Source organism: Sphaerodactylus townsendi, linkage group LG01, assembly GCF_021028975.2.
Source record: "Sphaerodactylus townsendi isolate TG3544 linkage group LG01, MPM_Stown_v2.3, whole genome shotgun sequence".
NCBI lineage: Eukaryota > Metazoa > Chordata > Lepidosauria > Squamata > Sphaerodactylidae > Sphaerodactylus > Sphaerodactylus townsendi.
The window spans coordinates 146771783-146787379 of record NC_059425.1 but is presented as its reverse complement, the minus strand read 5'-3'; the positions used below and the strand labels follow the sequence as shown (position 1 = coordinate 146787379).

Sequence of the window (15597 nt, the reverse complement as noted above, 5' to 3'; positions counted from 1 at the left end):
GGGCTGCACAGTTCAGATGTGCCTTCCAATGAGTTGTCTGGAACTTCAGTAACAAAAAGTAGTGTATCTCATCCTCTAGAATATCTCCAATGACCACTTAAGAAATGTAGCAGACCAGCTTCAAATTTTAAATGTAAAGCAGTTGAACATAATTAAATGTTTATATCTTTCAGTTTAAAACTCAGTAGCATCACACATCAACTTTTTGTAAAGCGACACGAGCAAACTGAGAGATGCTATATAGCTGTGGTGGCGAACCTTTGGCACTCCAGATGTTATGGACTACAATTCCCAACCAGCATGGCAGGGGCTGATGGGAATTGTAGTCCATAACATCTGGAGTGCCACAGGTTCGCCACCACTGCTATATAGTATATAAAGCAAGGAAAACAACTGCATGTCTTTATTACTTCACTATGGGTCAGCGATCAAATCAGTGTTTCTTCCATAAATATATAATTTTATTTTTGATTATGATAATTGCCTATGAACAGCATAACTTTTAAAACTTATAAATGAAAGATTAATTCCTGCATTAAGAGAAAGTTCTGTATCTTCTACATTATACTTATATAGAATGCTCAATATTACCTTTAGAAAATCCTCAGTACTGCTTAGTAAGGCTTCATAATTTTGAACACAGTTCCTTAAACAAAGTCCTATTGATTTAAATCAAGTCAGGACAATTTGTGACCCATCCAGTCAAATGTAGCCCACCATGTATTATTGCCTAGCAGCGGCTCTATACAACTTATTTTTGCTTCTTGACTGATATCACAAAAATAGTGGCCATCATGTTTGGTTTACAGCCAAATTCAGCTGCGAGGGGTGGGGGATGGACTGTGGCATCAGCAGAGGATGGCACCAACGTGTTCGACACTCTGTTGGCACAAGGGGCACCCCTGCTGGTGGAGAGGGCAAAGGCACTGGCGGCTGGTTGACCCTCAGCTCCGTGGAGACAAAACACAGAAGTTGGGGTTGCCACAGAGCAGTGCTGGAATACAATCAGTTGCCGGGGTGTGGGCCTTTGGGGAACAGAATGGCTATTTCCCCACTGAGAAATTAAATCGAGATACAACCAGGTTTCAAAAGAAACGACACCTTTTCATCGCGGTTTCACCCTCCCCACTGCAGCATGTGTGTGATCAGGACATTGATGTCTATCACACTTTCAAACAGTGCAGCACTCCCCACGATCGCGTGATTGAACGAGCGATCTGCTCAACGGCCCTTTCTTCCTCGTCCTGATTGGCTGTTGCGCTGCGTTGGGGCAGGAAATGTTTTTTAAACTTTTTTTGCGCAGCTGTGTCACCATGCGCATTGTAGATAGGACGGTAGCTGTTTTTCGCACTAAGCTATATTTATGCGCGGCTTTGGCACTCTTTACCCACGCAGCTGCACTGGCAGAAAAGTCTAATTTTAGTTTACAGTTGGCACAGAAATCACATTCCATGCAGCCACATTTCAATGTGGCCTCCGTCGGCGTGAAACAAATAAAGGGCTGTGTGCGCTTTGCGCACAGCCTACCGCACTCTGATTGGTTGGAAGGCTCCACATCACTCCCTATGGTGGGGAAATTAATCTAGATTCAACCCCCGAACCTCCCCACTGATCTGGGTTCAGCATGTGTTTTTTTTAAAGGTACACTTCCATGCAGGTTCTTAGAAAACACGTTATAAGGGGGAGCTGGAGCACCAGAACCGGAATGAATCCATGTTTGGTGGTTGAGCGGTGGGGAGTTCTTGCTGAAATCTGGATATTTCACATGAGTATCATGCATTAATTGACGGTGGGGATTCCACTGATGATGAACGCAGGCCAAACTAGATGTGATGTTAGGAGATCCATGAATGGATCTCCCTTGTATTGAGTAGCAAAAACAGCAACATCATTTTGGCTTAGAGGTAATGCTCTCCCCTCCTGTTCCATTTTCCAGATGTATCTCTTTCTCACCCAGACCCAGCTACTAATTGCCCTTGGAAGAAATGAGTAGGCATTATGTGGATCCCTGTTCATTTGCCAACTATGACAAATTATCATCCCCCAGATTGAGGGAGGTAATTTGTATTAGGAAAATGTTACAATAAAAATGCCTCTTCCACTACCACCACCTCAAGCCTATGTCCCATTATGAATGAAAACCTCCCAAAGTACTTTCAATATATGTAGGAGATCTATTCACCATCATACGTTGTTTGATTATGAAATACAATAACAGAAAATGAAAGCTCTCACAATCACTGCAATGCTAAAGAAACACAGGTTTTTACCAAGTTGAAAATATTCCTACTAGATAAAATATTCTAAAATTCTATTCCTTTCAATATCCATTTCTTCTGTTTCCAATTCATACCGTTTCATGGCAACAAAATATCGAACAAAGGTGTCACCTAGTGCTTCCCTGATACATTCATCTTCCTGAAATGCTACAAGAGCATCTTCCAGATTCAGTGGGATTGTAGCAGGTTTGATTTGAGCAAGATCAGAGATCTCCTCTGATCCTTCATGGAAGTTCAGCCCTCTCCTTACTCCATCTAGACCAGCAGCAATTGTGGCAGCCAGCACCAAGTAAGGATTTGCTATAGCAGAGCCTAACTTGTTTTCTATCTGAGTTCTTTTTTCACCATGACTTTTGACATTAAACACACAACTATTGTCATTACAACCATAACTGGCTGTCACAGTATCCTTTGACTCCTTACTGTAAATGCTGTACCGTTTACGGCAGCCAATGGTTGGAGCCATCAAACAGCTGAGAGCTGCAGAGTGCTGCAGGAGTCCTGCAAGCCAATTCTTCCCTTTGTCAGTGAACTCGGGACCTCCCGGACCAAAAGAAAACAGGTTGTTTTGCCCATTGCTATCCCAAAGACTGTGCGACAAAACACCTGAGTTGCAAAATCCATTCTCAGTGAAAAAGCTGGCAATATAGTTGTACTTTTTGGCCACTTCTTTAATGCCTGTTCTGAAGATGAAGGCACTATCAGCAGCACGTATGCCAAACTCAGGGTGCAAAGAAATCTCCATTTGTCCAGGACCTGAGGAAGATGAGAAACTCTCAATGTTTGCCCCGGCATGATACATCCCATCAATGAGTTCCTGAATGAAAGACTGGTCCTGATTATTCAATAAGGTTGCAGCAGGAAAAGAGATTGTCTTTGAATTCACAATTTCAGCAATCCCGTAAATACAGAACTCATAGGTAAAGGCAGAAAACAGAGCAAAACCACTATCCTGAAGCTGGTTTAACTGTTGTCTGGCAAGGTGCCTGGGTGAAGTCATTAGCGGGTTGCCTGTTACAGTGAAGGAATCGCATATCACTCTTGCAGTTTGTTCAGTCCATGGTAAAACTCGGAAAGTTGTTAAATCAGGACTCAGGACTATATCACAGTTGAAATTGCTGGCACTTATTTGATTTATTTCCATATCCTTTGGATGCAGAGTCAGTTCAAGATAACCTCTGGGCATGGTTACACCATGGATTGCTTTCTCCTAAACATCAAGAAGAATATATAATTTTATGTTGTTCTTTTGTGATTTTAATTTGTCAGTCATTATTATAATTTACCATATTCCGGTATGTGTAAGGGTTCAAATTCTAAGATTACAAAGCTGAGACAGCAACAATTGATCCTAATAAGGAAACACACAGGCCACATTTCTGTTAGGCATGACTAAGCCTTTGCATGTATCAAGTAAGCCTTGTAGCATCTTTTCTTTTAACAGCCATATACTAGAGGTGGCCATTTGGAATGGAGTCAGAAAGCTTCTCTGAACACTGGTTGCGTGGTTTTTTTGAAATTCAATTTAGTTTTTTGAGCACTTCAGTCTTTCAAGGCTCTGTAACCCAATTCAAAGAGTTGTTTTAAACTACGTGTGCCCAAAGCATACACCCATGCCATAGCATCTAGTCACAGTGTAAGGGTGAGAACTGGGGAAGATTCTCCTGGCTTCCTGGCTACCAACGGCTGAATAACATCTCTCTGAGACTGTTTCACCTCTGATTTTTGCAGGTATTTAAGGGCTGGGCATGCCAGAAGGCAAGCTGAAGTATATCCTAGAGTGGCGTAAGGGGTCTGCCAGCAAAAGAATAGAGGAAGACCTGTTTTGGGTTTTGAAGTCTCCCCCATCCCCACTATTCCTGTTTGTCAGTTCTTATTTATTTTCCATGCACTCTATTTTGTACTGTACTGAGCTTTCACAAATGGCTAGAGTTTTTTTATTGTATAACTAGCGGTACCCAGCCACGCGTTGCTGTGGGTTATTGTGGTGAAATGGGAAAGGAACATATGCTGACCCTTCCCTCTCCCTCCGCTAGGGTGGGTGGGTCATATCCAGATGCTGGGCCCCCTCCCTCCCCTCCCTTGCATGCCACCCCTCACTCTTTCCCCTGCCTCACTTCTATTCCTTGCATGCCACGCCTCCCCCTCCCTCCCTTCCCTCTCCCGCGTGTGTATGTATATGTATGTATTTCACTTCCACTCGAGTTATTGCCTATGTACTGTTTTCACTGCTCATATCTGGCCATCTGAGCGAACATTCTAAGCTGCACGAACATTCTAAGGGTGACAGTTACATACAGGCAGCTGCATGTCCTTCACCATGGAGCACCAGGAAAAAGGCGTTTTATCTAGAAAGAAGGATTTTTCCTTGCATAGGCAAGTTTATGAAAAAGAAATACACAGTTAACAGCTTCTTTTTTTTCTTTTTTTCTGTTTTGCATTAAAGGAATGGAAGCAAATGAAAGCAAAATGCTGCTAGATTTCCAGGTAAAAAATTCATGATTCTCAGCAAAATTGAAATTAAAGTACAACATAACCCGTCCAAGCTGAGGATTACAGAAATAACAAGTCAAAAAAGCCTGCCATTCCCAAGAGCTTATATGACTCAGATTCTCTGACATTGCTAGCAATTAGTGTAATTCATATTTGTTTGATCACAAGCAATCATACTCTCAAGCCACCATGCATCCCAACAGAATCGGCTTAATCTTTGAGAAAATGAATTCTTAGCTAAAACTATGTGCATGCTTCCAGCGTCTTTTGTTGCTTGCTCTTGCAATTTGCTGACACTTGTTAAAGCAGAACCTTTGCCAGCGTAGTAAATGTGTAAAGATAAACCTGAGGAGGGTTATTACTGAATGTCTAAAGAACCCAGACTGCGTGCCTTAATTAGATTTGCATTCTTCAGGGCAGAGGAATGGCTGCTTTGGGATGCTGAAAGAAGCCAGCATTATTGAGGAGTACTGACGAACGCGAAGGGAAATAGTTGTTGTAAACTTAAACAGCTTTGTACATGATGAAAGCTTATGTGGCAGCAAATTGCCTCTGAACAATGAGGCAATACAGAGGACTCACAATATGAACATGAAACATACCCGAAAAAAGCGAGAAGAGATGCTCTTTGATCTTGAAACCCCATGAAGATCCGTCGCTTCAAATCGGACAAAATGTATGTTGTCTTTGGCCATCTGTTCAATAATGTCTTCAATCTCAGAGGCTAAGTGATGAGGGATGTGCATTCTAGGGCCCTTTATATCTGCATTTCTTCTTTGCTCTTTATAAAAAAAGAGAACATCTTTGGTCACAATAAGTCAGGGTTACACACTGGCCATCACCTTGTACAAATTCAGTACAGAGCTAGGTGTGCTGAACCACATTGTTCTCCATGGTTGTCAGTACACTTAAGTCTGTGACAGATTGTAGACTGACTGTTCAATTCTATGCAGGAATTATACTCTTCTAAGCATTGGATGTGAAAGACAGGGGGAGGGAGGGGTTGAAACCATCTTTAGTTTTAGTATTTTATGTATTATTTTATGTAAATTATGTATTATGATGTTTTAAATTGTTTTATCGTTGATGGACACCGCCCTGAGCCTTCGGGGAGGGTGGTATATATATAAACATGTCTACTTTGCTTTTATATATATATAAATTTTTTACACTGAGTATACCAGTACAGTAGAGATGACACTAGAGCAGGGGTAGGGAACCTGCGGCTCTCCAGATGTTCAGGAACTACAATTCCCATCAGCCTCTGTCAGCATGGCCAATTGGCCATGCTGGTGGCTTTGATGAAGGCCGGACTATTTATCTGGGCTTGCGGGATTCTATAGGGTGATGAGTCAGATCCTTGTAAATCCTTGTACGTTTGCTGCTATTTCTTTGATCTCAGATTGCTCAACTCCAGAATTGACTTCCTTCTGTTTGTATTTGCTTTTTCTATCCAGTCTCTAAGAGAGCAACATGCATTCTCTGAACTTCTCTCAAGCCTAGATTCAGACAGATAGCTAGAATGCCTATCTTTTCTTTCCTTTCACATAGGTGGATTCCGCATGGCACAAATATAACGTCTTTGGAACATTATAGATAGTGTTTTGGGGAAGAACTTCACACAGATCTCTGCCCCAAAATGAATTCAGCTCATCATACTTCTCTCAGGTTTTTCAAAAATTGCTAAATTATCTTTTCCCCCCAACCTAGGTGGAGGACAATTTCTGTCTGCTGAGCAAACATAAGCGGCCAGGAAATGTTTTATTTCTCCTGCCCAAACCTATTACTTTTGTTCCCGCTGCTTGCGCCAGCAATATTGTGAGTTACAGGAGATTCGCCGTGGAGATTTCCCATGAAGGTCTCCTCTGTTTGCAGCTCATCTGTTTTGCTATTTCACTGTCAAAAGCAGATGAATAAAGTTTGTTTAGCCTAGTGATCCTGTGCCCTCCACCTCTGTCTAAAATCCTTGCACGTCTGAGAGAATCACTGCCCTCCTGTTCGCGGCACCTGCACATGCCGGTTTTCTGTCTAAAAACCAAGGTTCTCCCATCGTGGTTTTTTTTCACTACAAGCGGGGGAGGGGGGAAGGCGCCAATTTTCAGTGCCTGTTCATTGGTGGGGCAGGCCAGAGCAGCGAGGCGGGAAAAATGGCCCTGGTTCTGCTGCCATGGAGTTTCTCACGGTAGCGGAAGCCACCGGAGCAACAAAGGGGCATTTCAAAAGAACCTCAAATTTGGCACTTTTTAAAATTCACGGAGCAAAGCCAATGCTGCGGGGCAGTGCTGGGACAACAATGTGGCAAACACGTTGCAGCACCAGGAGCCATGAAGAACTCCCGGCTGCACCAGAGTATTTGCTTTGCTAACAACAGGGAAATTTTACCCTGAAAAATCAGCCCTGGAAGGTTTTCAAGGGAAGAGACTAAGAAGTTGATTGATTTGCCATGGCCTTTGTCTGCATAGAAAGCCTGGTAGTTCTTGGAGGTCTCCCATCACAATTCTAACCAGGCTTGATCCTGCTTAACTTCAGAGAGCTAACAAAATTAGACTATCCTGGGCCCTGGTAAATTAGATGCTAGCTGAAGGATATCCAACACAACATATTTTAGTAACTTTTTAGTAATTTTTAGTTTAGTAATTTTTAGTTTGAACTGCATTCAAGACTTATTGATCCATTTTTCCAGTTCACAAACTAAACAATGGATTTTGACAATGAATTTTGAGGGCAACAATGACACTATCAAGCTGCTCCTGTTCCGTTTAATATTTCAGTGCATGTTTTCACTCATTATTATGCCATGTGGCTGTAAAACTTTCACATGTTACTTATCAGAAATCTCAGAAGCTGTTGCTTCTAATAAAGTGCAAGAAAATGTCCACCATCAGTTGAAGACTGTGAGTATAAGTAAATTATTTTGTGCACAGTTTGCAGACATGGAACATTGTCTGATTCAGCAAAAACAAACTTTTCTCAGAGCAACCTTTAGCATATTTCAACCCATCAGGGTAGGAGGCTGTTGAAATAATTTGTAAATTATTCAAAAACGGACAAAGTTGCATTACATCTGAAGCTCTGTAAAGGCAATGGTGTGTTTTGAGACTATTAAAAGCACATTCACCAGCAGTGGTATGACTGTAAATTCAATCTGACCAGAACTCAACTGTGGCTTGGCTACCTGGTTTTGTGGCTTGACTACCTGGTTTTTGTTTGTTCTTAGTTGATAGTTCCATGGGAATGTCAACTCAATGCATGGCAGCTGTAAAAAAGGCAAACTCTATGCTGGGGATAATTAGGAAAGGAATTGAGAATAAAACTGCAAAGATTGTCATGCCCTTATATAAAGCAGTGGTGCGACCGCACTTGGAGTACTGTGTCCAGTTCTGGTTGCCGCATCTCAAAAAGGATATTGAGGAGATAGAAAAAGTGCAGAGAAGGGCAACAAGGATGATTGATGGACTGGAGCACCTTCCCTATGAGGAGAGGCTGCAGTGTTTGGGACTCTTTAGTTTGGAGAGGAGGCGGCTGAGGGGGGATATGATTGAAGTCTACAAAATTATGCATGGGGTAGAAAATGTTGACAGAGAGAAATTTTTCTCTCTTTCTCACAATACTAGAACCAGGGGGCATTCATTGAAAATGCTGGGGGGAAGAATTAGGACTAATAAAAGGAAACACGTCTTCACGCAACGTGTGATTGGTGTTTGGAATATGCTGCCACAGGAGATGGTGATGGCCACTTACCTGGATAGCTTTAAAAGGGGCTTGGACAGATTTATGGAGGAGAAGTCGATTTATGGCTACCAATCTTGATCCTCCTTGATCTGAGATTGCAAATGCCTTAACAGACCAGGTGATTGGGAGCAACAGCCGCAGAAGGCCATTGCGTTCACATCCTACATGTGAGCTCCCAAAGGCACCTGGTGGGCCACTGCGAGTAGCAGAGAGCTTGACTAGATGGACTTTGGTCTGATCCAGCTGGCTTGTTCTTATGTTCTTATGTTCTTATGTTGAGCCCAAAAGCTGTTTTGCATTCATGTTTTCAGGGAATGGACTACATGTCTTGCTTCCTGTCATCACAGAACAGAATGAAAAACCTATACATACCTCAGTTCTTTCTCTCCATTCTCAGTGCTTATCATACAGCACAATGAAAGGATGAAAAAAAGGAAGTAATGTGACTTTCATGTTCACAGAAGTATTCTAGATTGTAGTTTCATTGTTCCATTAAGGAAAACATCATATCATCCCATATTTTCTGATTCTGCTTTCCCCATGCAATCTGAGCTACTCACATTAAGCTCACAGTTCCCTCGTGTAGACTGTACATAATGACCACTTTAGCTTGCAAGAATCAGATTTTTGTGCTTGGTATGCAAAAGCCCATCCAGAAATCCAATGCACTTTCTGTTTTTACCTCTGCTGTATGTTGAATATGACTGTATTATTCACTGATTGTCTAGATTATTGCTGTGTACTTTTTTATTTGTTTTTTTAGTATAAATATTTAGACCTTACTTTCTTCCCAGTGGGAACTAAAAGTGGCTTACACTCAGTGGTGGGGTTCAGCAGGTTCGCACCACTTTGGCAGAACCAGTTGTTAAAATAGTGCTTGTAAACAACCAGTTGTTAAATTATTTGAATCCCACCACTGCTTACACTGTTTTGTCTCTTCCATTTAATCTACCCAACAACAACTCTGTTAGGTAAGTTAGGCTAAGAGACAGAATGGCTGGCCCAAGGTCACCCAGTGAGCTCCTATGGTAGAGTAGAGGTTCAAACTGGTTCTCACATTATAGCCTGACTGCTATACCATGCTGGCTTTCATTTTAGCATTCATCCATCCATCTCATGAAGAAAGGCAACTCAAGAGTAATAATCAGTACTTTTTCAGCACATTTTTAATGCTGAAAAAGCCCCCCCCCCCCCCCGGCTTATACTCGAGTATATACGGTAATAGTAACAAACAAACAAAAATGTTGCTTTCCAGCTGGTTTCATACTTCAAGCATACACTGAGGTCTAAGTTTAACATCCTTACCATGCCGACCAGGAGTAGGGTCCAATTTAATTCCTGACGTACTGCCCACATTTTGGGAAGGTGTCTGTTGTTTTTCTACAGGATGCTCCATATCATCACTTTTGGACTGCTGCTTATTCAGCCCTGCTGAGCTGTGAACCAGTGGTGGATTCCCTAGTTGCCCTGCTACATGCTTGTGTATGGTAGGAACTTTCTGATCACCTCCTCTTAAATGAGGGTGAATAGTCTCAACATGTCTACTTTGCTTATCGCTAGTGCTCAGCAGAAGTGTATGGGAAAATGTATCACTGTTCCTGGCCCTGGTACTAAGCAGCGGGCTCTCTCTCAACAGGTTTTTCAACTCTTGCAAAGTTTCTTTGGAAATTCCAGAAGCTGGGGCATGATAATCTTTACTGTCTCTTTCTAGAGTTGTTAAATTGTCATGTTTGTTCTTCTTCTGGGTTGTGTGGAATGTCGAGTCACCCTCTGCTGTATCAGGTGCCTTCTGGTCATTTGCCATTGTCTCTGAATTCTCCCCACTCCTTGATATATCAACCCACGCAAGTTTCTCTTCCTTGCTGTTTAAGTCTGTCCTCAAGGTCTGATTCTCTTTGCTTGAAGTTTCCATTCTCTCATGATTCTCTGGGTAATTTTCACACAGTTCTCCATATTTGGGCATTTCTTTTTCATTCTGTGCTGGGCCTTCTTGTTTGACTGTTGAAGGGGTATCACTTGCTTTCTGCCCTGGTGGGGAGCCAGATGGTTTTTCAATGCAATGGAAAACAAGCTTTCTCTCTTGACTCAGAAGATCAGAAGCATCGGCAGAATTAGAAGAGTCCATTTTGTCATATTCTGCTGATGGAGTTTGTTTTATGCTGCCCTTGACTCCTCTTTTGTTCCTTAATCCACACGGGCAGTTGCCATCAACTTCTTCATTTTCATTTCCAGCTGTTTTCTGCAATCATCAGCAAATATCAACAACATGCACTAGTCAAATGAAACATTCACATAATGCTGCCACCTTTAAATATATATATATATAAAATATATATTTATAAATATATTAAATATATATATATATATTATTTCTGTGCTTGCCCAATGAAGTGACTCAGTAGTACAAAAGCAAAGCATCTAATTTATATCAATACATTTGATAATACAAATTTACAAAGGAAAAGAAAGGATACGGCATAGACAAAAAATACTCAAAGTCCTCCATTACATTTAATGTTTAATATAATCCATGAAGGTATAACATCGCAACCCCTTATCTCTGTTCCTTCCTCAAGCCTTTTAATCTGGGAAGTGATGGACATGTAGTCATTCAGTGGATTGATAGGGCAACTCAACAGACTAACAAGTGGCCTTCATTCTTTAAAGTGGCTCAACATATAAGTGCTCCTGGGAAAGAAAAAAACTTTCTGTCAGTTTCACAGAAGGTTATTTCACCACTGAATTGTATCCTTCTCTTTTGTATGAGCAGCAACCTAAATTTCCCAGGACTAAGATAATATTTATTTGTTCTCATTCAAAATAGATATTGCATACACTATTTTTCCCCACCACCCAACAGCTGGACAAAACAGTCATTTCCCCTTCCTCACATAGCAGCTCTGATAGGTGAGCTTTTTATCTTTATGAAACACTTCCAGTGTACCTCATTAGTGCCTGCTCCTTTAGATCAGGACACCGATTTGGATCAATGCAAATTTGTGTGTGTGAGAGAGGGAGGCAGGCAGGCAGGCTTCAAACCTGTCTGAAAATAAAAACCATCTGATCTTGGAATTCATCCATTAAATTCTTAACGTTGGAGGGGGGTTTCCAGTTTATGAGTACTGGGGAAATGCACTCTGTACCTGCTCAGAAGCATTTTCATTTATTCTGATTTCATTTTTTAAAAGGTTATTTCATTTGAGAAGTTTTTACCCAACACTTTTGCCAAAATGGCAGCCAGGGTGACTCACAAGGACCATATTCTTCAAAGCAAAGAAGTAGCAATTAATGTTACATTGTGAATGAATATTGCATCAAGACCTGTCCTTGAAAACATAATGGGACTGTGCTGTGATGAACCCTGACACAAATAAGAACCCTGAAAGTGACATGAGGACAAGAACAATCTAGAGCCCCTTCCGCACATGCAGAATAATGCACTTTCAATCCACTTTCAGTGCACTTTGAAGCTGGATTTTATTGTGCGGAATAGCAAAATCCACTTGCAAACAGTTGTGAAAGTGGATTGAAAGTGCGTTATTCTGCATGTGCGGAAGGGCCCTAGATGTCACCATATCAACAATAGATGTACAGTTCAATTCAGGCAAAGGGGCTGAAACATACATTTTGTATGAGAGAGTGTGGACAATTGTGTGCACAACACCTAATTTAGTTATGCACCAAAGTTCCAGATATGAACAGGCAGTCATAATTATGGGATGTGTTCAATTAAACACAGTTAGAATGATGAAGCAAAGCAGGCAGCAAATACATTTGCTGGATCACATCCAGTTAGTCCAGCATTCTGTCTATAGCAAGAATTATCAAGTATGTTTCTGGATTCTCACAAGCAAGACATGCCTTGAACGTTACATTTTACAATAAAGTGTGTCAGCATTTTTTCTTGGTTGAAAAAGTCTATGCTTTAAAAGGCACAAAGGGCCTTTCTGCACATGCAGAATAATGCACTTTCAATCCATGTTCACAATTGTTTGCAAGTGGATTTTGCTATTTCACACAGCTGCAAAGTGCATTGAAAGGGCATTATTCTGCATGTACGGAAGGAGCCAAAGATTTTCTCAATGCCACAGCAGCATAAAATGTCCTTCAAGTCCTAAATCAAGACATAACAGTCATTTCAAAATGGAGTTTTCTGGATTTAACCATTAATGCTAAATTAGAACTAGAGACAGTTTATAGAGGTTTCTTTATCACAGGCTTGAATGTGATATGGAGCTGATGTTGTATCAAAATAAAGACTGACTGACTGACTGACTGAATGTGGTGTACTGCAGCCATTGTTATTCTCAATGTCCATACCTTTTCTCACTATCTTCTCTAGTCAAATGCATTTTGCAGGTTTTCACAATGCTCCAAGGGTGATACAACAAAAGAAATGAGAATTTACAGCACATAGAACTATAGGTGGATAATTCCACCTTCAATATAGGCTTAAAAACAATAGTCTGTTTCTGTAATGAATTAAATTCTTTTGGCACAACTGGCTTTTGAGTTAGGCTAAATGTTAGGGATGGAAAGTGCTGTTCTTTAGTTGAAGTTGGATTTGGATATAGAATACAAACAGGGTGGGGTACAATAATTCAGCAGTATTGATAGCTGGTAAGTTCTAGTGGGCTCATGGAAGCAAGGGAACCAGAGTCATATAGAAGACCTTTAAGTACAGTCTCACTGGGCCTGCCATGATGGTTCTGTTGATTGTGAGACTTGTTGTACTTACACAGTTTGGGAGTCACAGAAGAGAATTAGCAGCACTCGCCATCCATACTCCTTTGATGTCAAAGTAGAAACCCCATAATATCGCTCTCCTCTGTGCATGCTGACTTGCATGGAAAGAATTCCTATTCACCAAGATTATTCTGAATACAAATATCACAGCCACAGTATTCTATGGTATACCTGAAATCCATCAATGGCTTTTTCCACACAGAACATTTAAAACAGCTTGCAAACATTTTTAAAAGAACAAGGGGGGGGGTGTCTTCATAGCACAGGCAACAATGTTCTGGCAATGTTCTTTCCTTTTTTTGTGAGCTGTCTTCAAAGCTATGGAGATACAGAGACTCGAAATCTGCTCATATTGATGATTCTCATGTTGTGTCTCTGTAGCTTCTAAAATAGCTCACAGAAAAAAAGGAAAAATTACACAGTCCCTGAATCAGCAGACAATACTAAGTTTATTCATGTATTTAAATCATTGAAATAGCAAGTGGTCACGATGCCAGCTGAGGAAATGTCTGTTGGAAACATTCAGCAAATGGCAGACAGCATGGAGAATCCTGAAGTGGCAGAAAATGGCAGGCATGAGTGGTGGAGAAAACAAAAGTGAGAGCGGGGAAAATAAATATTTTGTGCTCTCTGCACAGCAAGCAGTAAACATTTTGAAAATATTCCAGAAACAAAGATAGCTATTTTAGCGTGTGTTTTTTTAAAAAAAAACTGTTTGGGGCTGAAATAGACCACTTTCAAAACATTTCCGAGAAAAGAAATCCGCTTTTTTCTGTCCTGAAAACATTTCATTTGGCCTGTGCAGAAAAAGTCAATCTTAGATACTGAACACTGTGTGAAAGCTTCACTTAACATGAAATGCAGCAGCCAAATTCCAGATTGGCACAGACAACTGGGAATGCATCTTGCTAGTCTTTTTAAAAACTACACCGCATGGCCTGTTTGTTTCTGTGCACAATCTGAAGTGCTAATCATTGCCTTTCAAATTAAATAATCTGAGAGTAGGGAACTTACAGTACTTAAAGACTGAGTACATCAACTTAAATCTACAGCAGAACCACAACTTCTGAAGTCAGGTAAGTGGGAACCAGAAACAGGGTGCTTTCTGTGGTAGCATTTCCTCCTTGGAACTCTCTCCTCCTCCTCCTCCTCCTCCTCCTCCTCTCTCATAGCACTAAAAATGGCCCATTTGCCTGGCTCCTAATTTTTGTTGTTGTTGACTGAGTTCAGTATTTGTCATTTTACTGTTTTATATTTTTTAGCAGATTGTTGGCTGTCTTAAGTTCAATGTTTGTAATTGCTTTACATGTTGGATGTTTTTGGTTTTGACTGGTGCTTTTAACAATGATCATGTAAGCTGCCTTGGAGGATTTGAGCTGACAGTTTTTCTATTGAATTAATGAAAAAATTAACTTTGGGGATTCCAATAACATAACATCAAAAAGGCTATACCACAGAAACATGTTCAATTTAGTTCTTTATTATTCATCATACAAATATTAGTAACTTACGATGTAGTTAAGACAACTCAAATACAAAGTCATTTGTAACACCAAGTAGAGTTTGTAATTGGTAATATCTCTATGTCATGCTTATAGGCACAAACCGTCTTTCTTAAGAGTTACTGTTTTCAGCGTTAAGAGCACACACAGCTCTCTCCCACTGAAATCAAGAGGAGGCTGGATTGTCTGTCTAATTTGTCAGTTATTTTTACAGCAATGACATATTTCTCTTTCCTAACCACCACAGTGTTGTTCTGTACCCGAACAGTTAATTTACCAGTTTAACACAGCCAACCATCTGACTCAGGGGGATTTAGCAAAGCTTTCAGCTTCAAAGGAAAAATGCCGCTGCTTGCTAAGCTCTTAGCACATCAAACACCCCAAACCTGCCTATCTAGCACTTTCAAATCCAAGACATAAAGCAACTTTGTTTTGGCTGGTACTCGCTCTTATTCTAAGCTGCCTGCACAGGCATGGTATCAGTAGATTTCTCATGGACACCAGTTGCAATCTATTCTTTTACCTGCTGACTGAGATGATCTGTGTCCATCTCCCACACATTTCGGCCCCAGCTCTTTTCCAAAACAGCCAAAGGCAAGAAAAATGCACCTACTATTTATAGGTTCTCCTACAATAAACACATTAGCCTAGAATTTCAGTGAACGTCTCTCTTCGAGAAGGGTCAGGATGGTGATGAACTAGAAAAAGTGAACCAAAAGGATCACAACCAGTTTGGTTTGCTGGAACAATCAACTGACAAATGAATATATGCTCAGCAGCTGCCTAGAAACAAAAGCATTACATGGTTCATTCAACTATGCATAAAAGACTTTTTTTTAAAAAAC

The 15597-nt window shown here is 40.8% G+C and overlaps 1 protein-coding gene across 1 annotated transcript; it reads right to left on the bottom strand.

The window, feature by feature from the left end:
- Positions 1-1203: 1203 nt before the first annotated feature.
- On the bottom strand, positions 1204-15367 carry LGSN (lengsin, lens protein with glutamine synthetase domain). Its single transcript, XM_048496498.1, has 4 exons — positions 15276-15367; positions 9810-10743; positions 5375-5553; positions 1204-3489 (listed from the first exon to the last, which is right to left on the bottom strand). Exons 1-4 carry the CDS (start codon positions 15300-15302, stop codon positions 2290-2292), a joined length of 2340 nt encoding a protein of 779 aa, XP_048352455.1. The 5' UTR covers positions 15303-15367; the 3' UTR covers positions 1204-2289.
- Positions 15368-15597: the final 230 nt, after the last annotated feature.